The 25164-nt window shown below is 31.8% G+C and overlaps 2 protein-coding genes and 3 non-coding genes across 10 annotated transcripts; all 5 read left to right on the top strand.

Moving 5' to 3' along the window:
- Positions 1 to 1207: 1207 nt before the first annotated feature.
- Positions 1208 to 1717, top strand: LOC148566330 (uncharacterized). The gene has a single exon (XM_088487507.1). It carries the CDS (start codon positions 1208 to 1210, stop codon positions 1715 to 1717), a length of 510 nt encoding a protein of 169 aa, XP_088343633.1.
- Positions 1718 to 7391: 5674 nt separating this feature from the next.
- Positions 7392 to 11247, top strand: LOC107644682 (uncharacterized). Its single transcript, XR_015883705.1, has 8 exons — positions 7392 to 7643; positions 8125 to 8204; positions 8351 to 8477; positions 8821 to 8917; positions 9845 to 10060; positions 10178 to 10223; positions 10436 to 10511; positions 10741 to 11247. It is a non-coding gene; the product is annotated as an uncharacterized LOC107644682 (transcript).
- Positions 11248 to 11525: 278 nt separating this feature from the next.
- Positions 11526 to 11689, top strand: LOC148566329 (U1 spliceosomal RNA). Its single transcript, XR_015883988.1, has one exon. It is a non-coding gene; the product is annotated as a U1 spliceosomal RNA (small nuclear RNA).
- Positions 11690 to 12569: 880 nt separating this feature from the next.
- Positions 12570 to 12730, top strand: LOC148566328 (U1 spliceosomal RNA). The gene has a single exon (XR_015883876.1). It is a non-coding gene; the product is annotated as a U1 spliceosomal RNA (small nuclear RNA).
- A 758-nt stretch (positions 12731 to 13488) lies between these two features.
- Positions 13489 to 15320, top strand: LOC107642194 (peroxidase 47-like). 6 transcript variants are annotated; one of them, XM_016345497.3, is made up of 5 exons: positions 13489 to 13785; positions 13912 to 13939; positions 14137 to 14225; positions 14306 to 14468; positions 14731 to 15320. In XM_016345497.3, the coding sequence occupies exons 1-5, from the start codon at positions 13618 to 13620 to the stop codon at positions 15108 to 15110; spliced, it is 828 nt and encodes a 275-aa protein (XP_016200983.1). In that variant the 5' UTR covers positions 13489 to 13617; the 3' UTR covers positions 15111 to 15320. The 6 variants fall into 6 exon arrangements, with proteins under 6 accessions (XP_016200983.1, XP_088344577.1, XP_016200982.1 ...); XM_088488451.1 differs by having other exon boundaries at positions 14122 to 14225; XM_016345496.3 differs by having other exon boundaries at positions 14107 to 14225.
- Positions 15321 to 25164: the final 9844 nt, after the last annotated feature.

Genomic DNA, 25164 nt, shown 5'->3' with positions numbered 1-25164 from the left:
ATAAAAAAAATATATAATTAAATTATATTTTAGTTTTTTGTTTGATTTTAAATAAAAATAAAAATAAATATTAATAATGACAAACTTAAAAAATTTTAGTAATGAAAGCAAAACTAATTTTTATTGAACATCGATATTTAATTATTTATATTATATATAATGAAATATGAAAATTAAAAAAAATTATTTGAACAACTTTTTTTTTAAACTATCATTTATTATATATAATTTATAAAAAGGATATTTTTTGGTTAGTTATTTTCTGAGATTAAATTATATATAAACAATTTGTCATAATAATAATTAATTCTGGTTTTATTATTCTTATACATTTTTAATAAATAAAAAAATAAACAAATAGATATGTTAATGTCTATTAATACATAACATTTAATTATTGTGTTGATTTATTAATAATTTTTTAGTATTATACTAAATAAAATTTAACAAAATAAATATTACTGTTTGTTAAATCAGTTTAATAGAATACAATATTTTTTTAAACATAAACTTCAAAAAATCTTTTAAAATTTATTATGTAGAAAAAATTAACATATCAATAGGGACAAATATAAGTATATAATTCTCATCATAGACAACACAACTAGTAAGAAAAAGATTGTTAATGAGTTATAACATGTCATACCATAAAATAATTTTATTGATGTGGAATAAAACGATTTTTTAGATGAGCAACTGTTATAAATGGGAGAGATGGTTGTGTGTGAATAGTGTGGTGCTAAAAAATAATTTTAAGTGTATTTTTTATTTAGTGTATGGTGCGCACTAAAAGGAAGAGAAGCTTGTCGTGTGGAAAGAGTAGAGCTTTTTATCTAAGCTTTGTCAAGTACCTTTTTGTTATTTGGGAGACTTTAACGAGGTTGTTCAAGTGGAAGAGAGGAAAGGATTACCACTTTGACAGTGACTACAGTTGAGTTTAAATCTTGGATTCAGGATATGGAGCTTTTGGACCTTGCACTTGCTGATCGTATATGTTCACATGGTTTAGGGGTCAGTCATATAGCTGCATTGATATAATTCTAGTTAGTTTGGAGTGGTTGGAAGGGTTTCCTAAAACAAGGCTTAGAGGAGGTTCGAGAGGTTTATCAGACCACTATCCATTGATTGTGGATATTATAAGATTGGGAGGGGGCCGAGACCTTTTTGGAGTTTGGATGCTTGGTTTACTCATGAGAGTTTTTTTAGGATGGTGAAGGAGGAGTGGAGAAATTTTGGCGACGTACAATTTATTGACAAGATAAAGGCTTTGACGGTCCCGCTGAGTAAATGGCATAAGGAGAATTTTAGGGACATTGATATGAAAATTATGAAGTTTGAAGTAGAGATAAAGAAAGTAGATGATATGGTTAGCAATGGGATTGTTAATGGAACTGTGGAAGCAAGAAGGAGGGCGCTGGTGAGCTCTTGTAAGAAATGGTATATCAGAAAAGAGTTACATTGGAAACAGATGTCGCGATCTAGGCATGCCAAGGAGATGGATAAGAACACCTACTATTTTCACAATCTAACCTCAACTCGGAGGAGAAACAATCGGATTGATCCCTTACTGATTCATGGAAGGATAGTGAGAAATCAAGCAAGGATTAAGGTTGCTATCAAAGACTTTTATAAGAATTTATATCATCAGAAGACCTTGCCGGCAATAGAATTCCGTGATGGGCTGGTTAACCGGAAAACTGAGGAGGAGGCAGCATAGTTGAAATGGATGCCGTCTAATGAGAAAATTAAGGATGCAGTTAAGCAGTTTGGGATTGTGAGTCAACTAAGGCACCAGGCAGTGATGGGTATAATATGAATTTTAGTCAGCTGTTTTACCTAGGGATGCGAATGTTACTTGGGTGGTTTTGGCGCAAAAATTTGTTGGAACTAAAGAAATCAAGGACCTTAGACCAATTAGTATGGTGGGTTGTTTTTATAAGGTTATATTAAAGATCCTAGTTCGGATGATACAGAAGATAATGGCAGGGTTGGTAGGAGAAACACGGAGTACTTTTGTGCAAGGTAGGAAGATAAATGATGGGGCTTTGATTGCATGTGAAACTGTGCAATAGCTGAAGTTAAAGAAAAAAAGCTCGGCAATTATTAAACTAGACTTCCAAAAGGGTTATGATCGAGTCAAGTGGAGTTTTATAGATTTTGTTTTGTAGAAGATGGGGTTTGACCGTAGATGGAGGGAGTGGATAAAAAAGTGTGTGTGTTATGCGTCTATATCGGTCCTAATAAATAGCTCTCCCTCTAAGCCCTTCAAAATGGAAAAGGGTCTACGATAAGGGGATCATCTTTCTCTCTTTCTATTTGTGCTTGATGTGGATGTTCTACATAGGATGATTAGAGAGGCAGTGCGGAATGGACGCATTACTCTGTTGTTGGTTGGAAGGGATAACATTGAGTTGTCATATTTGCTGTTTGCGAATGATACTATACTTGTTTGCCCTTCTGAAGAAGAGATGATCAGAAACTATAAGCGTTGCTGCGCTGCTTTGAGATGATGTCATGGTTGAGTATTAATTTTGACAAGTCCAACTTGATCTTGGTTAATTGTGAGTAGAGTTGGGCACGACAGATATGTCGACTATTCGGGTGTAAAGAGGCGTATTTACCTGTTAGATATCTTGACATTTCTCTGGGGGCGAATCCGAGGCTGGTCAAGACGTGAAAACCAGTGATTGACAAGGTAGAAGAAAACCTAAGTCTGTGGAAAGCAAAGTCTCTGAATAAAGTGGATAAGTTGGTTCTCATTAAATTGCCTGCCTATTTACTATCTCAGCTTGTACAAAATGTCGAAGGTAATAGCAGAAAAAATAATATATTTACAGAGAAGTTTTTTGTGGAGTAAGGAGAACGGGAGGGACGAGATACCTCTAGTGAAATGGAAAGTTGTACAGGCCCCAAAAAGGTAGGAGGTTTAGGAGTTGGTAACGCGGTAATTCAGAATGCAGCGCTCTTGTTCAAGTGGTGGTGGAGATTTTTGAAAGAGAATTGTCCACTTTGAAAGAAAATTGTATGTTCCTGTAATAACATAAATTTTTCTAAGATGATTTGTGACCAGCCTATGCCTAAAAGAGGGGGTCCTTAGAAGGATATTTGTCAACTACAAATCAGGGAGGCACAAGTGAGAGAGAAGATGGTGAGAGGCTTAGATATGGAACTAGGGGATGTCAGGATAATCCAATTTTGGGAGGATAGCTGGCTACCTTGTGGTGCTCTGAAAGTTATTTTTCCAAAACTTTTCTCGGTCTCAAATCTTCAAGGATCGGTCATAGGGGATTGTGGGTTCTGAGATGGGTTATAGTATATTTGGAATTTTCAGTGGCGACGAAAGTTATTTTAATGAGAGTTGGAACTAATAAACCAACTTCATACGGTTCTGCAATCAGTGAAACTGACAACTGAGAGAGATGACAGAGTGTTTTGAAAATTTGATAAAAAAGGTGTTTATTTTACTAACTCTTTTGTGCAGGTATTGCAGGCAGAGATACTTCCGGCGGATATCACAAGCTATAGTTTCACTAGTACTATTTGGAGAAGATTCGTCCCACTAAGGGTTAAGTTGTTTACTTGATTTACACTGGTTGGTAGGGTGAATACAAGGAAAAAATTGTGTAGATTAGGTGTTATTGGTCAGAATGATAACATGTGTATTTTATGTCACAAGTCTGTTGAAATTGCTTTTCACTTGTTCATTGGTTGTAAGCTCACTTGGCAAGTGTGGTGTGCTTGGTTGTTCGCTCTTGGAAGGATATGGACTATTTCAGGTATACTCAAGCAACACTATGAAAGTTTGACGAATATATTAGCGAGAAAGATGGAACGGAAGCGATGGTTGGTTGGCTTTTTTGCGGTCATCTGGACAATTTGGTTAGAAAGAAATGATAGAATCTTCAAAAATCAAGATTCAATTGTGGTGGACATTATTAACAGATCCTTTACAAGTTACGATGAGTAGATTGGTGGTAAACCCTGTAGTTGTTGATGACAATGTTAAAGATGGTTAGGTAGCGTTATGAATATTTATTTCTTTTCTTTTGCTCCACTTTATTGTGTTGAACTCTTTTACTTCTAAAAAAAAAAAATTATTACAATATTAATCATTCACCAATAGAATTAGCTAGAAATATTCATTATAATACATTATTAAAATAAACCATTTTATACAAGCAACAAAGTAAAACTAAATAGTTTTAATACTGTACCTAGTTATATATAATTTAAGCTACAATAGATTATTTTAGGATTTTAAAATAATAATTATTTGAAAAATCAATAGTATAAGCATGCAGCTTTAATTTACCAAAAGCATAAAAATCTTACTTTTACATAAAAAAAAAAAACTTTTTCACCTTGGTTTCTTTAGTCTGAAAAGCCAAGATTTTTAACAAAAAACTGATCACAATACAATGTAATCTTATGCATGTAATATTGAATTAATATTTAATTTGATTCTTAAAATTTGATATTAAACTCAAATTGACTTTTAAAATTATGATTGATTTAATTTGGCTTTTAAAATTTATAATAACAATTCACATTAGTTTTTTAATTAATTTTTGTGAATAATGTATTAATTTTACATATTAACTTACTAAGATTTGAATTTTTCGACTAAATTCTATGTAAATAAAATTTATTAAACCTCATAAAAATTTAATTGGTTCTCTAATATTTTTACAAAAACGATAATAATAAATTTAATTTAAAAATTTTGCGACTTTTGAAGCTACAATTAAGTTTTTAAAATTCTAATAAATTTTGATCATATAAAATCTAGATAATTAATTCAAATTGCAATAAATTAATGTACCAAATTAATATGTTGTTAATAAAAATTAACTCAAAAAATAAATATAAATTATGATTATAAATTTCAAAATTCAATTTAAATTCATTAAAATTTTAATAATTTAATTAAATCCGACTTTAATTTTAAAAAATTAAATTGAGTATTAACTCACGCAATATTAGTACTTAAATTAATTTGAAGAACAACCATAATCCCATTATCTATCTAATTTAACTACTAATTTTGAGGGCACAACTTTCAATCAAATGGGTCCCATCCTGATCCCTTTTCCAGTTACACCCATCGCATTTAATTTAATTTCTTAATGATCATATCATATTCACCTTGCACATTATTATTATATATTCAATGCAACATTGACACGTGTCTCACCGTTGTTGCTTAATTGCTTTATATATAGCCCAAAGTTGCACCTCAAATTTGGTCATGTAATGTATCCTACACTTGTTAATAAAAAAGACACAACCATGAAAGCATCACCGTCATCCATCCTAAGGTACCTCTTCTTTCGCCGGATTCAGCCGAAGGCGCCAGCGGCAGCAGCTGTTGCCCCATCACCGGTGCCAACCCAATTCGACCGAGTACTCGCGACGGAGTTAGACACACTCGAGTTATCACTAGGCAATAGTACTACTATTAGTGGTGAAATTGGTTTGGTACATTTTCTTGATGCAGCCATCACCACACAAGAAATTGCATTGGGTTCACTTTTGAAGAACACTTCTAATTTCGAAGATGACAAGGATCGTGTAGCTGCCGAAGATTATCTAGATAGCAACATTGAGATTCTTGATGCATTCAATCATCATGTTGAAAAATTAGGCCACATGAAGAACTATGTGGACTCATTGAAAATTGTTGCACATTTGATTGAAGTTGGGAGCGGAAGGCCGAATTGTGCGGCGACGGGGCGCGCATCGGAGCATTTAGTTTCATGCCATGGCATGGAGAAGAGGTTCAAAGCAATGGAGAAGCATGGATCTAGCTTGAGTAGGAGAGTGTTGAAGAAAAGACTAATACGTAACCATGAAAGAATGCTGAATGATGTTTTGTTTAGTTCTAAGGCTATGGCCTTAATGGGGTGCAAGTTTCTTGAACTTGGACTTTCATTTGATTCATCAAAAATTAGGTCAATACCTTTGAATTTGATGAAGAAGTCTCACCCTAGAACAAGTTCTTTGTCATGGTTGAGATTTGTTCAAGAGTTTGATAAGATGGGGAAATATGCATATGGGTGTTTGTTGATGAATGAGTTGTTGGATGCTTCAAAAGAAATGAAGGAGTTGCTGAAGGGTAAAAAGGGAAATAAGATGTTAGTAGAATCTTGTGTTGAGAGAGTAAAGAGAAGGTGCAATGAATTGGAGGATTTCATTGAGATTATAGAGGGAAGAGTGAATGTTCTGCATAAAAGTTTGATTGATGTTAGAATGGCCTTGATGGGAATTCTATCTCATTAGGCCTATTAGAGTAGATGTAAAAAACTCACTAATGAAAGATGTACATGGAATTGTTCTAAGATATATTGAAAATATGAATTTCATAAGTAACCAACCCCCTTTCTAGTTTTAAGACACAGAAGAAAGACATTATGTTCTATATTTAAGGATCACAATAAGGGAATCGAATTAATGTTGGTTGCTCGGTAGTAGAGAATCAACTATGACGATATTCCTGTGACATTGCGCATAAAGGATTCAGATTCAAATGTTTTTAGAATTTGTTTATGAAATTGTCTTTAGTTTTCTTAAAGAAAAAGATTAGTTGGCAACGAATTAACTCCAGAAAAGGAGCTTAGGAATATCTTTGAATTACAACGTATGTCCCTTCCCTCTACTCTAAATGGTTTTTGGAATCCCCCATCCATTGGTACTTTTAAGATTAATTGTGATGCTAGTTATTTTGGTTCGGGTGATAGTGTTGGTTTTGCTTGTGTTATTAGAGATTGTAATGGGAGCTGGCAAAGGGGGTGTTTGGGAATGATTGAGAGTAATAGTATTCTTCAAGGAGAATTATTTGCTATTTGGAGAGGATATCTCTTAGCTTGGGATGTGGGTCAACGAGATGTTATTTGTGAGACGGATTGTGTGGAAGCATTTAATCTTGTTACTCAAGATGATTTTGGGTTTATTGATCCACTGGTGCTCAAAATAAGAGATATTATGTATTGGAATTGGCGGGTTGACTTTCGTTTGATTATGAGAGATGCAAACACGATACTATGGCAAAGATGACGATGAAGTTACAACTTTCGCATGTGGAGCTTTTTTCACCTTGGGAGGAGTTTAAGAGTAGTCTTAAACGGGACTGTCTCTCTATTTAGGCAGTTCCTTATTTTGTTTGTTTTATTTTTCTTTGTTTAATTTATTTCAGTCACCAAAAAAAATAAATGATATAATCTCTTTTTACTCATCTAAATATTCCTATTTTTGAAAAAAAAAAAAGAGATTAGTCACTTTAAAAAATATTATCTGTACAAACAAAAATTAACTACTAAATTAATTATCCTATTATTAATTTATTATTCAAATTTCAGCATAAATTTTATTCTTATAGGGTGTACAAGATTCTATCCGGTTGGAATCCGATCAAATTGAACCAAATTTACGGATCTAACCATTAACCCTGGACTGGCCTGGTTCAGAGAGTACTAACCCGGTCGGGTTCACACTAGTGCCTGAGCTGAAGCCTTGAACTCTCTCAGTCTCTCACCTTCTTCTCGCTGTGAAGCTCTTACGCCATCTCGCCGAGCTCCGTTGCTGTCTCGGTTCGTTTGAGGGGTCACCGTTGGAATTTGGAAGCCGTCTTCTGCCACTTCCTGCAGGTGATAATCCTTCATTATTACCGTTGATTATATATTGATTTTGAATGGTTCCTGTGCTATTGATTCGGTTTTACTAATTTAAACACACTGAATTTCGAGTGCAATTGATTTGGTTTTACTCTTGTGATTACTCTTGTAAGCTAGTTCGTAAAGAAAAAAAAAGAAAGGGGGGGGGGGGGGAAGATGAGTAGTCTTACCTTGCTTTGTGAATTGTGATTGTGATGGATGGAAACCTCATCACATTGGACGATGCACTATCATATCATGCATACAACGATTTCTTTGACAAGTTACTGATGTTGCCACAAAAATTTTTCATGTTCTTGTTACTTTCCAGACTTATATGAAGAATCTTGAATTATCCCGTTTAATCTGCATTCATGTTCTTATTGCTTTTGGTGTCTTCGTTACAATGTTTATCACTTTTATGATTCTGTATGACATCTTATCTTCTTTTAATGGCTTCGGGTGCAAGTTTCAGGTCCAGATTGAATACCTATAACTATGAATATTGATTCTTTCAAGCGGGATGTTGATGAATTAATTGGTGAATTCACTCAGGTATTATTAAGATCTTACCTGTGTGTTTACTAGTTGTGTTGGTTTGTTTGTAAAGTCAAGGTGCTTCCCATCCTTTTTTTTAGTTAGATATTTTAGCCATAGATTTTTTACTCTGCAATTCCCTGAGAGATTTTGAAGAGTCGCAGAATGAATCAACTACTTTGGCTGACATGAAGAGAGTATGGCTTTCTAAGAAGTTCTCCTACATTTATGAATCTAGTCCTTCTACCAACCTCGCCTTCTTTATGCAATCACTGTATGCTCAATGTATAGGTGTGTGTTTAGATTCCACGATGACTGTTTTAAACAGATATACAAGCTTGTTACTTAAATTCAGAATTTTCAATCAATTGTGTTGGTAATTTTTATTTTCAATGGTTTTATTTTGTACCAAAACTTTTATTAAAAAAAAATTGTGCCAAAACCTGAAAGAAATTCCACAAGTGGAGGTCACAAATGTAAAAAGGCAGAGATGCAAACTTACAGTAAATTTTATATATTTATAGAACTCCCACTATTGTGTGATGATTATGATATTTTCAAGCGTAGAAACTTGCAGTTTATTAGCTTTAGATCTTTATTTCAGTATACAAACTTTCTTTATGTTCCTGTGCAGGTTACATGTGTGGTACTGCTTCTTAATCACACAGATTGGGTGGCCTTTATTGTCTCTATTGTCTGTATGAGACACAACCATTTAAACCTACTTTTATGTTAATTTCTAAGCTTAAATGATTATGATTAATGTACTTTTATGTGATTTGATGCAATTTGATTGGTCAAAGACTCACAGTATTTTTTACGTTTCAATGATCTATTTGTAATTTGTACAATTCAAATTCCAGTCTTGTAGCTTCTTCTATACTTATCAAATTCCTTTTTTTTATTGATGGTAGTGATTGAGAAAATTTGATTTATGCAAAACACTTTGATTGTCATTTTGTATTTACGTTTATGTGTGTGTGATTTCATAGGATTACAGTTTGGCATTTAGTACTCATAATCATAATATGTCATATAACTCAGAATATTACACATGCTTTTGCTCCAGCATCTTGTCTACTTCCTCAAAAGGGAAAAAAATTGCATAATGAAGAACTTAGCTATTCAATATAGGGCATTCATGCTTTCATGGTGTTATGGTTTAAAGATAGACCTTCCTTTTTTTATCCTCATCAACTTTTATCATGGCCAATGACGTGTTTGATTTGTGCTGATGAATATTAATGAGGGTATTATGTGAAGTTGTCAACCTCTTCATTGTCTTTTTATTGTTTGGAACCATACATGCCTCATGTAATCCATGTAAAACCCCCTCTAGTGGGAAAAAGGCGTCTATCATTGTTGCATGTTGTTAGCAGCATAGGCACATGCATATTTTAAGGCTGACACCGGCTATTTAGATGATTGATGCAATGATGCGTGGCAGAAGAAACATATATCTTTTCTTATATGATGTTGATGAGTGTTTCTCTAATAAAGCATGAGTGTTATCAGATTGGTCTATTACTGAATACTGAAACAGCCCTTTTTAATTTTTTATGTGTTGTGCATTGTCCAACTTGATGCTTTGTATTTTTTGTTTTTCCTCCTTATTTTTTCTATTAATAATGGTTGACATTTTAAAAAACATGCTTAAGCGTGTCCATTTACACAGGAGAGATAATGAAACTCAGAACCCTTATGGTGGATGCAAAAACAAAGGATATTAAAGTGGTACCTTCTTTGGTAAAGAGAATGCTGGATAGAAACATTTTCCTTTTTGGTGCTGTTGACTTAATGGCTGATTCTGTCACGGAGACAGTTAACCAACTCCAACAATTGCAGGATGCTCGTATCAAACACGCATATGAAAAGTAAACAACCATATTGGACTGATGCTATATTTTCTCCTTTCCTTTTCATGTTATTATTCATGATAATGTGATTATAATAACAACTCACTGCTTTCATGTTTTTCCGGTTCGTGACAGATTATTTCACAGCACACCAATTGACAGATATGTTCACATGGACCTTGTAAGTATCTGCATGCTTTGTGACTTGCAAAAATTATCCAATCTCATTATTGTTTTACTATTAGATGCTCATCCAACATGAAATGGTGCTCTGTAAATTGTATAACATGCCTTTTTGTGACAACTAATTCCTCCAACTTGAGTTGAGGCTTCGAGCGGAAGTAACAGCATTCAAAAGAATTTAAAAGCTATTTGACTGCAGTGTATAGCCAGGAAATGGAAGTTGACCTTGGAAAGCTGCAGAAAATGTCATCGGAATATGCTGTGGCCAAGAATGTAGCCATTGCAGGTATTTTTCCCTTTTGTATAGGTTGAAGTTAATTGCTTATTCAAAAGCCAAGTGTTTGTTTATTTATAATATGACTCTCTTTGGTTTAAGAAGGTAACATGGCTACCTCATTCTTAACCGTTTTTCTTTCTGCGTCGATGTTCTCTATGACGTTGTAATTTTTGTAACTTGTGATATGTTTATCTGATTTTGATTCTTTGCCTTTTATTTTTTCCCCTCCCTGATAAAGAAGCAAGCAATATTTTAGATGTTACAAACATAAAGCACCTATCAGAAGATAAGGAATCGATAGGAGATGTTGTGAAAAAGATTGCCGATGACTGGAATGACCAGAAAGAAACATTTTATAAGCAAACCGGGTGTGGAGAGGATGAAATGTATGAGCAAGAGCTGCTACAACAACTTCTGAAAGACAACGATGACGACGAGGATAATGAAAAAAGAGGGTAGTAAAGATTGAAGGTATACATTTGAGCTGGGGAATTCATAATGCTAATATGTTAGCCATTATTTTGGTATAAGGAATTCATGCTTTCCCAGGGGAAATATGGTCTTATAGGTCCCTTTTTTTTTCCTTTCCCTCTATCCACTTTGTTATCAACAATGTGTTATCAACTACTTTCACACTTTCGATTCTTGTTGCGTGTATTTTGGTCTCTTCAACTTTCTTTCTTTTGCTGGATCGGCTTGTTTGTGGAACTAAATTATGCAATCATAATTCTTATCCTTCTCGCTATCCATGAAATAGCTTTGGTAAAGATAACATAGTCTTCCAACATCTGAATGTCTACATTTTTGGAATATGAAGTTTTCCTTTCCCCGTTCTATCGCCGAGAATCACTACATCTGGAGACCAATAACCAGCTGTTCAATGGCTTCATTGAATGAAATATTCAAGTCTTACATTGAAAGCAAGAGGCAAGATGTCTGGAATTGAAGTCTTATATAGGGTGAAGATGAGTCTCAGAAGTCTGCAACACGACATAAAAGGGAAAGCACTACAACAATTACAAGATACTTACCTGGACGGGTCAATGGACGGTCAAAAAGACCTATGGCCTAGGGCCTAGGCTGGTGACTTCCATTGCACTTTAGAAGGGTGTCCGCTTAAGGTCTACTCAAGTGGTGAAGCCTACGTCATAATTTGTGGTAATAGGGATTTACGTTTGCAGTCTCTGTATAAGTGAAGTTTAATGTTTGTTTATGTAATTTAAATATTTTTTTAAACATTAAATGAATGTAACTAAAGGTTTTTTCAAATATTAAATTTATTAGGATTTTGTGCCTCATTAGTATAATTATCTACAGTGATTACAATTTATTTTTTTATTGGACAGTTTGGACTCACCTAAAGTCTTTTAATTTTTTTCATATAATAAATTTTTTTTCTCAAGAAGCACCATTTTTTCTGATCCTGTACGAATGAGTTAACACTTAACAGTTCAGAGATGTTTATTTTATCTCGAGATTTTTACCATCAGCAATGGCAAGTTTAAACTCAACGATAATTTAGTAATAGTTGTTTATTATTTCTTTATTTTCCAGAGGCTTCAAGAGTTAATACAACATTTTTTTTCATCCATATCAACATAGATGCATTCTAATTGACAAAAGTTATTGGACCTCTAATTTGATAATACCTGATACTAGAAAGTTGAGAAAACGTACAAAGAAAATAAAAACTACTCTTTCCCGATTAAATTTTTTGGAGAGTACACGAACTATTTTTGTAGGTAGAGCAACACAAATGTTGATATTTTAATCATAAAAAAGGACACAAATGTTGATATTTTAATAATAAAAAAAGGTTCGAAATTTGCTTAGAGTTTATGGTTTCACTTTCTTGGTTACAGTAAACTATGCTAATTATTGGTATTTGATTGCTTGGGAGACTCTAAATTTGTTATTCAATGTCATGGTTGAATAAAGTAGTGGAGAATTTGGGTAAAAGATGTGATGGAAGGAAGACAATTTACATTCAAGTATCACATCGAAGGAATATCTCGCTGACAAAGCTGTCATGCAGTATAAAATGAAAGGCACGACGACAATTGCAATATACTTACCTGGACGGGGTCAATGGGTGATCAATAAGGCTCATGGCCTAGGGCAGTGACCTTCATTGCACTTAGAAGGGGTGCTGCTCTAAGGTCTACCCAAGTGGTGGAGCCTACGTCATAATTTGTGGTAGTGGGAGCCTGCGTTCGCGCGGTTCCTACCAATAATTTAGTTAAACCATTTATGTTATCTATAGTTATGTGGATTTGGAAGTTGTGTTTAGCTCGATTCATTTCATCATAAACATTTTTCTTGAATTATGTTGGATAAGTAACTATTGTCAAGGATGATTGATAACTAGTTGTTTGTTTGCAACCTTTAAACTTTATGGACCATACAAGTTTATCATTACATTTCAAATTAGGTAGATGATATAATTTAGGAGGAAGAAAAAAAAGCCAACCATTACATCCAATGTTCTTCATTTAACTGCTAAGATCACAAAGTTAAATACACACACAACAATACTCTTATTCTTATGGGAGTGGATTTTTCCACACACTAACTGATAATATCAATCTTCTATTATATTATTTTTAAATTTCTCTCAATTTTTATGGACCATTTTCTATCACCAAAAAAAAAATTCATGAGGATAGAAGGTAATTTGAAAAAATAATGACAAAAAATGGTATTGGCACTATATTTAGTTATTTACACTAAAGCTTAGTTGAAATTTTGCTAGCATGTAACTTGTACACCTAACACCAATCAAATCAAACTAATAATGGGACCAATCCTGAAGTGTCGTTGTAAATTGTAGAAGACAACTTTGGTTCTTACTTTTGGAGGAAACAATCTCCCTAACATTCATCGATGTTGACAGGAGACTGCATCTAATAATGACATATGGTTTTCAGCTAATAGTTTCTTTGTTGCATATTTGCAGAGAGATTGGAAGAAAACTTGTGCTAATCAATCCCAAAAATATGGCCCTCAATTACATTGCAATATACAAATTAAAAAATTCTATAATGATTAGTAGTGTCAAATTCTAGTTCCTCCTACACAATCCATTTTCTTGGAGAATAATCATTCCTTCATTTTGATGGAATTGTTCCGACTAGAAATGTGCTACCTAACTTTCAATACTGTAAATTCCTTCTCATTCTTATTCCATCTTATCATCATTTCATTCAATCATACTAAAAGTATAGCCTCAACAACAATCAGGTCTTATCCTATAGGCAAAGTTGGCTACATGGGTCATAACGCCGTAGTATCCTACTATCTTAACCCTTGTGTATTTCTTGAATTGCATTTGTTATGTACTACATGTGTATCAAATAGTAAGATATGCCTGGTTGACTAATGTTAACTCTCTTTTTTCAATTTTTAAAAGGTATATCAGAATGGAGGTTTGCAAATTGGTAAGCTTGTGTCTTTCTTACTCTTTATTACATTGAGTTATATAGCATGTATATTTAAGCTTTTTTGGAATGCCTCAAGCCATGGTTTTGTGGTTCCAGAAAACTAAACCAAACATGTTAAAATTCTATTTGATTTATGCTTAAAATTAGCTGTCATATCCATTTAGTTTTCCTTTTGAGAGGCTATGAAATCATAGATGACATCAAAGAAGAGCTTGAAAGACAATGCCCTGGAGTTTCATGTGCTGATATTCTCGCTTTAGCTGCTAGAGATGCAGTTTTCTTTGTAAGATCAACCTACTTATATATTTTTCTACTTACCATTAATTTTATACTAATATATATTATGAATGGCACAATGAGCAGGCAGGGGGGCCAGTTTATGACATACCAAAGGGAAGAAAAGATGGAACAAGGTCCAAAATTGAGGATACCATTAATCTGCCATCTCCCAACTTCAATGCTTCTGATCTCATCAAGATGTTTGGCCAACATGGCTTTTCAGCACAAGAGATGGTGGCTCTCTCTGGTAATTAATATACATATATGTCCCTATGCTTCTATTTCTATCTATACATGCTTCTTGATGAATAATGAATATCATAATTCAGTGAAACTTTTGACAAAGGCTTCTAAATTCATAATTACTAGCTTTCACTCTGTCATTCCTTCTGTTACAAAATATCTATATATTAAACTATAAATGCATATAATTTTCAAATAGAATAGTTGATAGAGATTATGCAACAAGGAAGCATTTTTAATAATGTTTTGTGGTTTTGAATTTTCAGGGGCTCATACAATAGGAGTAGCTAGGTGTTCTTCTTTCAAGAACAGGCTAACAAAAGTGGATCCAAATTTGAACTCAGAATTTGCAAAGACACTGTCCAGAACATGCAGTGCCGGTGACAATGCTGAGCAGCCCTTCGATGAAACAAGGGATGATTTCGACAACTTGTACTTCGACGCTTTGGTCTCCGGCAATGGGGTTCTCACATCTGATCAAACATTGTTCACTAGTCCAAGAACTAGGAATTTTGTCAACTCTTATGCACAGAACCAAGCCTTGTTCTTCTTGGATTTCCAACAAGCCATGGTCAAAATGAGCTTGCTTGATATCAAAGAAGGTTCCAAGGGTCAAGTTAGAGATAACTGCCGCAAAATAAATTGAATTGGAGGATCTAGCTATGCCTTATTTAAAACAAATATATGATCTATGTATTTATATATCTATGGTTTGATAAATATTACATTAGCACTGATGAACATAATTGACAATTATTAACAGTTAATATAGAATTGAATAATTTCTCCAGAAATTTTGTAATTTCATTGAAATTGAATATGTTACATACATCTGAATAGTACATTGTTCCACCAAGATTGGTATCGACTATATGGAAACTCGGCTTATGTAGGTTATGCCTCCTTAAAAAACCCCTATGGACAAAACCCCTGGAGCTTGGGAAAAAATCCAATAGAGGAAAAAGAGTACATCAACCTTGCATAATTTAAGGAATAATGAAAAAAGAGCTCAACAATTTTTATAATCTCATACAACTAAGCTCTAGAATAAAGAACACCCTTGGAGTCGGCAAGAAGAAGGTGAGTGAGTTCCGGCGGAGTCCTATTCAGAAGAGAAAACGCAGAACTCGAACAAGAACCTATTTTTGCCAGAAAATCAGCACACGAATTTGCTTCTCTCATGACATGGTAGATAGTGACATCCCACTCAAGAAGCATGAACTGATAAATTTCTTCCACAATGTCTGCGAATTCTGGGAAATCTTCGGCATTGTCATGAATAATCTCGAGAGCCACCATGCAATCACTTTCACATTCCACCTTTCTATATCCAAACTGCCACGCCAACCACAAACCATGGCGAATAGCTACTAGTTCCGCTTCAACGCTGCCGGCGAAACCAATATGACTGACAAATCCGGTAATGCAGTTGCCATCTTGATCTCTAAGTAAGCCACCACATCCGGCTCTTCCTGGATTTCCTCTTGAACTTCCATCCACGTTGAGTTTGATAGCCACTTCAGACGGTGGAACCCAGCGAACTAACATCCTTTGTATACAAACACAGTAAATTGTCAAACTAAACACAACTATATCTGATCTTGGTTGCCATATTCAAAGATGCTATTATAATTTTGCAAGGATTTTGTAGTGTGTACATAGCTAAGGAAAACCAATGGCAAAGAGAAAAACATGTGGGCACCAAAACCACAGGACTTCAATTTAGAACGAACTTGATCATACATATGTGAAACATTTTTGTATATAAAATGGTACATGTTCGTAGCCAAAATAAAAATATTAAGTAATAATAAAGAGATTATTTACTTGATTTTAGACTGGGTTGGATCACTGATTGAGAGGAATAGAATGATGTGATGAACAAAAACAAGAACTAGAACTTGAGTGGGTTGTAGGTTGATGGTATAACTGTAAGCGAATGAAATGGTCAATTATTTTTGTACAGATTTATAGAGATTCATTGTCGCATCTTATATTGTTTTCAGTGAAGGGTATCAGGCCTCAGTTGGAGAGGATGAGGAAAAAGAGGGATTTGAGATGAGGTGAGAGAAGAGAGGATTTAAGAGTGTGAGCTTCAGATTGTAATTGTATTCGTTCAATAACCGTTTAAACTGCATTGCTTAAATAGCACAGAGTAACTAACTGAACTCTCACGTGTAACTAACTGTTGACTCTCAAGTTATTTTATTTACATGTCTAGTATAGAAATTTATATACCGACTGAATCTCCATTTTGAAGTGGTATCTTTTTTTTGCCGATTTAGGAAGAATAATTTGGCAATATATATTTTCGTTACGTAATTTGAGCGACGAATCATTACAAAATGTGTCCCCCTTATAATTACTAATTTTCCTTTTGCTGTGTACTAGCAGATAAGGTCTAACATAAATAATAAATCTAATAAAAAGTCTAGAGTCACACTACGGTACAGATGTAAGGTATAGAAATTCTCCCTGAAATTTTTGTTTATGGACACATGTCTTTACTCTCTCTCTTGTAGCAATCAGAGCTTGTGACCATGGCTGTGGAAAGGCTGGCTTGGCTAAAATCATATTTGAGTGATCATATGTAAAAATTTGATAACTTAATTTATTTTTTATTCAAGAGTTTTAAGAGTTTTGTTCAAGAATTTTTTTTTTGCCTAATAACAATTTTATAGTAATATAAATTTTTAATGGAGGTTTATCAAAAAAGTTATTTTTAACAAAGATTATACGTTTTTTTAAATACATTTTCATAAATAAATATCTACATAATTAGTTAACAGTACCATAAATTTCTAAAAATAACTAGCAATAATTACAATTTTAAATTAAACTTTAAATAATAATTTTTGGATTAGCAATGTATTGGATAATAATAGAGTAGAATTTAGATTTTATCCTAATTCTATCCGCGTGTTTAAATTATTTTTAAAATTCAACTCTGTTCTATACTTCTATTCGCAAGCTAAGGATCTTTGAACTCTAACCATACTGGTATCTTAAGGTTCTCTATCTAAGTCTATCTACAATAAATTATTTTTTTAATCAAACATAATATTTAATTATTTCTTAATTCACAAACACACTGATTTAGTATCTTATTTTTTGTGTATATTATTATATCGAATATAAATAAAATAAATTTAGAGTCAATGCATCAAATATTAGTATATCAGTACAGACAAATGTTAGTACACTTTAAAAAAAAATAAAGAATGTAGTGCTCTGTAAATTTAACTTGCTATTAAAAGTAAACAAAAAGAAAAGAGAAAACAAAAAAATAAATAAATAATAAAACATCATAAACTCTAAATCTAAAACTTTAAAACGTAAACCTTACAAAATCATAATTGATATGATCGTTATAAATTGGTCATACCTTATAATTCGGCCAAAAATGTTATAAATTGGTTATCAATAATGATCATCAAAGCAGATATCAAAATGCTCAAATGCGCTATTATTCTCCGTTAATGGCAAAATTACTCGGAGACTCAACGGGGGTGAACGCAGATTGGATCAGATCGGATATGACCAAAATTTCGATCCGATCCACACTAAAATCATCAGATTGGATCGGATCCAATATCCGCAGTTTTTAAGTTTGATTCCGATCCGATTCACACAATTGCGGATTGGGTCGGATCGGATATGTACGCAAAACACAAAAATATTTTTAAAAGTTTATTTTTATTAAAAAATATCAATAAAATTCATTTTTTCTGTTCTTTTAAATATGTTTACTCTTAAAATAATATTAAACATACTTTTCTTAAATAATAAATGAAAATAATACAACATATATGATAATTATTAGTTGAAATAAAACATAAAAAAATATTTACTTATTTATTTCTTTATTTTTGTGGATACGCGGATATGTGGATTGGATATGCATACATACACAAAATCCGCAATCTGATCCATATCCGCAATTTTCGGTTCAGATTCGGATAAACACCGCGGATATATATCCAGCAGAACCGCCGCTTAGCAGCGGTTTATATGAGGACTAGCGGCGGCTTTTAACCGCCGCAAAATGAATTACCAGCGGTTCAAAAACCGTTGCTGTATAGGGCGTAGACATTTGATTTTGCTGTGGTTTCGTTGAACTGCTGGCACAACCGCTGGGAAACCACTTGATTGGCGTCGATTGATTTAGCGGTGGTTTGAAACCGCCGCTATTTGGCCAACAGGAAATTCGGCCGCATTTTCTGGCGGTTTTGAACCGCTGCTGTTCTTTTGTATTTTTTAAAATGTATTCTCCGCTGCTATCCGATTTTTCAAAAAATTTAAATTTATCTTCGGCCATTTGATAACTGCAGCTATTGTTTCGTCTAAATGGCCGCAAAATGACTGTATTTTGCACCGGCAATCAACGCTCTTTTAATTACTGAATTATTTTTTTTGGTTATTTTTTGAATTTTTTCTGATATTAGAAAACTTAATTATTTTGTAATTGAATGAATAAATTGATGGGTGAACGAATAAAAATCAAAAGAAAGGGTAAGAATGTTGTTCAAATTATTACAACTTGCAAAGCCTATTATTCACTTATTGACTTGAGCGTCGGAGTGATTTTTACAGATATCCACCCTCTTATTCTCTTATTGCCAACGTATAACTCATCTCAACAAAAAATTTGCAGAAATTTATCGACAAACGAGCTATATAACCACCAACCTCCATTAAAACAATAATAATTATAACCCTAAACTAAAACCCAAGTCTTATACTCTTAAATCTTAAACAATATAAGCTAAAGCTTACTCAAGTAGTTCAAACTAACTTTAACCAATTTTCTTATTGAGATCGTTTAGTTTTAACTAGGACTAGATTTAATTGAAATTTTATTGTTTCAGTTGTGGATTAGATTACATTTTAACATTCTTTTTATCTTAATTAAAAAAAATCCATTCTTAATTTTTTTAATTTAAAACAATCTATTATTTTTACTTTTTTTAATTTAAAGACAAATAATTCATTGACTAATCAAAAATATAAAAACATCTCTCACCTTCTAAGATACGAGATATGATACGTGCTTCAAATGTTCGTGATATGAAGAGTTCAAGAGTTATTTAGAAGATATTTTTGTTTACATTTTTAGAATATTTTATTTAATGTATTTTGATTTTGTTTATTTAATTACTAGATTGGGCCTTATGTTTATGGGCTTTAGGTTTTCTTTGTTTTAACCTAATAAGAGGTTATAAATACCTTCTTAGCTATTGTAATCGTAGAATAGAATTTTTAGAGGTTTGTAAACCCCTTTTCGGTTTCGTGATGAAACCATGGTGTACACAATTGAGGTTGAGGAGTCCCTCTCTTGTTGCATCGGGGAATTGGGTAGAAGGTTGAGGAGTCCCTTCGATACAATTCCCAAACTATGGCGTTGACAAGTTAGGTTGAGGAGTCCCTTTCTTGTTGCGTCAAGAAATTGGATAGAAAGTAGAGTGATTCTCTTTGTATTCAATTTCAACCTATCCTTTTTTGTTTTTATTTCAATTTCAATGTATCTTTTCTATTCAATTTCAATTATTGTCTTGTTTATTTCTTTTATTTCCGTATCATTTGGTATCAGAGCTCAGGTATTAGATTAATTCTTATTAATCTATATTTGTTCTTCTTTTATCATAAAAAAAAGAGTCCAATGTTTGTCGCGTCTTTCTTTTTGTTCTTGTGTTCTTGTTTTCGTTTGCGTTTCATTATTGTAAAAAAAAAAAAGAAGAAGCATAAAAGTGAAAAAAAAAAAAAAGAAATTATCTTTCTTATAATTATTGTCCTTTTCATATATTATTTTTTTCCACCTACAAGATTCGAGGACGAATCTTTTTTGAAGAGGAGGAGAATGATACGTGCTTCAAATGTTCGTGATATGAAGAGTTCAAGAGTTATTTAGAAGATATTTTTGTTTACATTTTTAGAATATTTTATTTAATGTATTTTGATTTTGTTTATTTAATTACTAGATTGGGCCTTATGTTTATGGGCTTTAGGTTTTCTTTGTTTTAACCTAATAAGAGGTTATAAATACCTTCTTAGCTATTGTAATCGTAGAATAGAATTTTTAGAGGTTTGTAAACCCCTTTTCGGTTTCGTGATGAAACCATGGTGTACACAATTGAGGTTGAGGAGTCCCTCTCTTGTTGCATCGGGGAATTGGGTAGAAGGTTGAGGAGTCCCTTCGATACAATTCCCAAACTATGGCGTTGACAAGTTAGGTTGAGGAGTCCCTTTCTTGTTGCGTCAAGAAATTGGATAGAAAGTAGAGTGATTCTCTTTGTATTCAATTTCAACCTATCCTTTTTTGTTTTTATTTCAATTTCAATGTATCTTTTCTATTCAATTTCAATTATTGTCTTGTTTATTTCTTTTATTTCCGTATCATTTGGTATCAGAGCTCAGGTATTAGATTAATTCTTATTAATCTATATTTGTTCTTCTTTTATCATAAAAAAAAGAGTCCAATGTTTGTCGCGTCTTTCTTTTTGTTCTTGTGTTCTTGTTTTCGTTTGCGTTTCATTATTGTAAAAAAAAAAAAGAAGAAGCATAAAAGTGAAAAAAAAAAAAAAGAAATTATCTTTCTTATAATTATTGTCCTTTTCATATATTATTTTTTTCCACCTACAAGATTCGAGGACGAATCTTTTTTGAAGAGGAGGAGAATGATACGTGCTTCAAATGTTCGTGATATGAAGAGTTCAAGAGTTATTTAGAAGATATTTTTGTTTACATTTTTAGAATATTTTATTTAATGTATTTTGATTTTGTTTATTTAATTACTAGATTGGGCCTTATGTTTATGGGCTTTAGGTTTTCTTTGTTTTAACCTAATAAGAGGTTATAAATACCTTCTTAGCTATTGTAGTCGTAGAATAAAATTTTTAGAGGTTTGTAAACCCCTTTTCGGTTTCGTGATGAAACCATGGTGTACACAATTGAGGTTGAGGAGTCCCTCTCTTGTTGCATCGGGGAATTGGGTAGAAGGTTGAGGAGTCCCTTCGATACAATTCCCAAACTATGGCGTTGACAAGTTAGGTTGAGGAGTCCCTTTCTTGTTGCGTCAAGAAATTGGATAGAAAGTAGAGTGATTCTCTTTGTATTCAATTTCAACCTATCCTTTTTTGTTTTTATTTCAATTTCAATGTATCTTTTCTATTCAATTTCAATTATTGTCTTGTTTATTTCTTTTATTTCCGTATCAAGATATCTAAGTCTTTTTGTCCAATAAATAAATTCTTCGAAAAAACTTAAATGTCGTACAAACACAGTGAATTGTCAAACTAAACACAACTATATCTGATCTTAGTTGCCATATTCAAAGATGCTATTATAATTTTGCAATGATTTTGCAGTGAGTACATAGCTAAGGAAAACCAATGGCAAAGAGAAAAACACGTGGGCAACAAAACCACATGACTTCAATTTAGAATGAACTTGATCATACATATGTGAAACATTTTTGTATATAAAATGATACATGTTTGTAGCCAAAATGAAAATATTAAGTAATAATAAAGAGATTATTTACTTGATTTTAGACTGGGTTAGTCCCTGATTGAGAGGAATAGAATGATGTGATGAACAAAAATAAGAACTAGAATTTGAGTGGGTTGTGGGTTGACGGTATAAGTGTAAGTGAACGAAATGGTCAATTATTTTTGTACAGATTTAAAGAGATTCTTTGAAATGAAATGATTTGTCGCGTCTTGTATTGTTTTCAGTGAAAGGTACAAGCCCTCAGTTGAGAAAAGAGAGGATTTGAGAGTGTAAGTTTCGGATTGTATTCGTTCAACAACTGCTTGAGCTGCATTGTTTAGATAGCACACAATAACTAAATGAACTCTCAAATAAAGGAGGATATATTATATGGAGACCACTTTTATAAAGACATTAAAAATATTTTTTTTTTTTAAAAAAAATATTTATATATGTCAGGATATTATTGGACATCTTTGTTAAATCGATTAATAATTTATTTTTTAATAAATTAGAATAAAATCAGTTTATTATAGCAATGATAATGAACCTAATTGTCTGCACTATAATTATTAGATTCGATTTGATCCGACCGATTTACCAATCTAAACCGAATAATGTTTAAATTTTTTGATAAAAAGATAAATATATTCCTGATTTTTGTTTTAGAAAAATAAAAAAAATGATCCAGTGGATTATGTAAATTAATCGGTTCGACCAAATCTAATAACAATTAAATTTATTATTATTGTTATAAAAAAATCGATTTTATTTTAATTTATTAAAAAATTTAAAAATAATCGATTCATTAATACGTCCAATAATAATACGACATATAAGTGTCTTTACAAAATATGTTTTACGCATAATATGCGAACATCCTCCATATTATATAGATCTATCCACTATATTGTTCTATATGGAATTTAAGATGCTAACAGCCGAGTATTTCAGGTTAAAAATGTCGGCAATTAAAACATGAAGCATTTAACTTAGCTATTGTGTAGTGTGTACACTATTTTTTAGATTGCAGAATAAATTTGATAAATATCAATATCTATATGAAAAGAAAAATCGATGTATATATAGAAAAAAAAAGTTGTGAAGGGAACGGAAGTATAATTTTAATTAGTGTGAACTCAATTATGTGCAAAACTTCAAAAACGTTTAGTGGATATTAGAAAATCATATTTTTAACTATAAGGGCGAATTTATCTATTTACTTCTATTTAATGTAATTGGAATAAATTAAAGTGGACTGCTGTCCATCACTTATTTTCCCTCCAAAAGAAAACACATTAGTTATAGAAATAGTCAAAGAATTAATTATAACTCATTATTATTGATTATTTCTAATACTCATTAAATTTTTTAATTTTTCCATGCGATCGAATTAAAATTCTTTCATTTAAGTTTATACCTATTTTTTATACTTATTTCAACAAATTAACAAAACTAACTATTTCAAGTAAATAAAATATCGGTAAGATTAGAAAAATAATAAAATATTAGTCTAAAGTCTAAACAGTATTTAACATTCGTTAATTCTAACGACAATGAGCTGTTTTGGGCTAAGCTTTTGTTATAAAAAAGATTCTAGACCTTATGTTTAAATCTAAATCATCCGTTTTAAGTAATTATCGGAACAAAAATATATATTGTAATTCTAATTTTGATAATATTAATATTTTTTTATAAATTCATGTAATATACAATATAAAAAAAAAATCAAATATAGGGTGACATATAAAAAATGAGAGTGAAATTATCATTTTTCTTTAAATATATATGTTATTTTTAGAAAAAAGATTTCAAAGATTATTTAAAAATATACGTTTTTTATTTAGAAATTAAGAAAATAATAAAAAAAGAGTTTGGACTCCTAATTATTTTTATACAAATTAAATAAATTAGTAAAAAATATTAATAAAAGCATACATTAAATAGACATTTTTTTTTGCATCACACAAGTATATACATTAATTTAATCATTAAAATATTTTAGAAAATTAATATAAAAGTGATTTAAATAATGTATTGTAGTAATTTTGCATTGTCACGATATTAGTATTGGGAAAATTAACTGCGAATGAAATTTTTTTTATTAAAAATAGAAAAATTTAAACTGTAACCTTTAAATAAATATGAAAAGACTATATTATTTGAATTATAATGCTAAATAAATATGAAGAGACTATATTATTTGAATTATAGTTCGTTAGCACTGAATGTAAGTTAGTGTTGTCAAAGTTGAATACTTGAATCAATGTACTAAAGACACCCAAAAAAAAGTTGAATGTAGTATATGATAAATGTTGTGATAAGGATACTTTATCATACCTTACGTGGATGACCATTTTCCATGATATATAGTTTCTCAAGAATGACTTCATTTAATATGAGGTTGAAAAAGTTACCTAATGTACGTGTATAAATAGAGGCTTAAGCCTCTAACAATTACACACAAGCAATAATACAAATACAAAATCTTCTCTTTCTTTCTACGTACAAAAGTTCTTTTCTATTCATATATTACAACAACAACAGAATAAATATATTATCCTTCCTTCCTTCTCATACAAATAAATCCTCTTTTATGTTACAATCAAATACCCTTCTCCTTATATTACTATTACAATTCTTCCTCTTCTTTTATTTTATAAGTATTTTAAATTCTATTTTCTATTACTCTTTACATATAATATTAATAGCAATATTAACCATCTTTATTATATTGAGATTGCAACAATAAACAGATGCGATTCTCTCTCTCTTTATTTTTAATACTTCTTTCTATCTTTGTATATATATACACATTACAACATATAATATTATTATATATATATAAATTATTATTGGGCTAATTATTTTAATACTAGAGTCTTCTATTTGTACATCTCTATTATATATATCTTTTATTTCACAACACGTTATCAGCACGAGACTCTGATCAAATCTTTAGGAAGACTCAGGTAACAAATTTTCATTATGTCGAAGCTCTCTCATCTTGAATTCAATGCTCTCGATATATCTGGAAACAATTATTTATCATGGATACTAGATGCTGAAATCCATCTTGATTCAATGGATCTTGGAGATACCATTAAGGCTGAAAATAATGCATCCCAGAAGGATAAAGCTAAAGCCATGATTTTTCTCCGTCGTCATCTTGACGAAGGATTGAAAAATGAGTATCTTACATTAAAAGATCC

This window comes from Arachis ipaensis, chromosome B5, assembly GCF_059453495.1.
Source record: "Arachis ipaensis isolate K30076 ecotype BB chromosome B5, ASM5945349v1, whole genome shotgun sequence".
NCBI lineage: Eukaryota > Viridiplantae > Streptophyta > Magnoliopsida > Fabales > Fabaceae > Arachis > Arachis ipaensis.
Note: the sequence above shows the minus strand (reverse complement) of the source record. Positions and strands in the feature narration are given on the sequence as shown.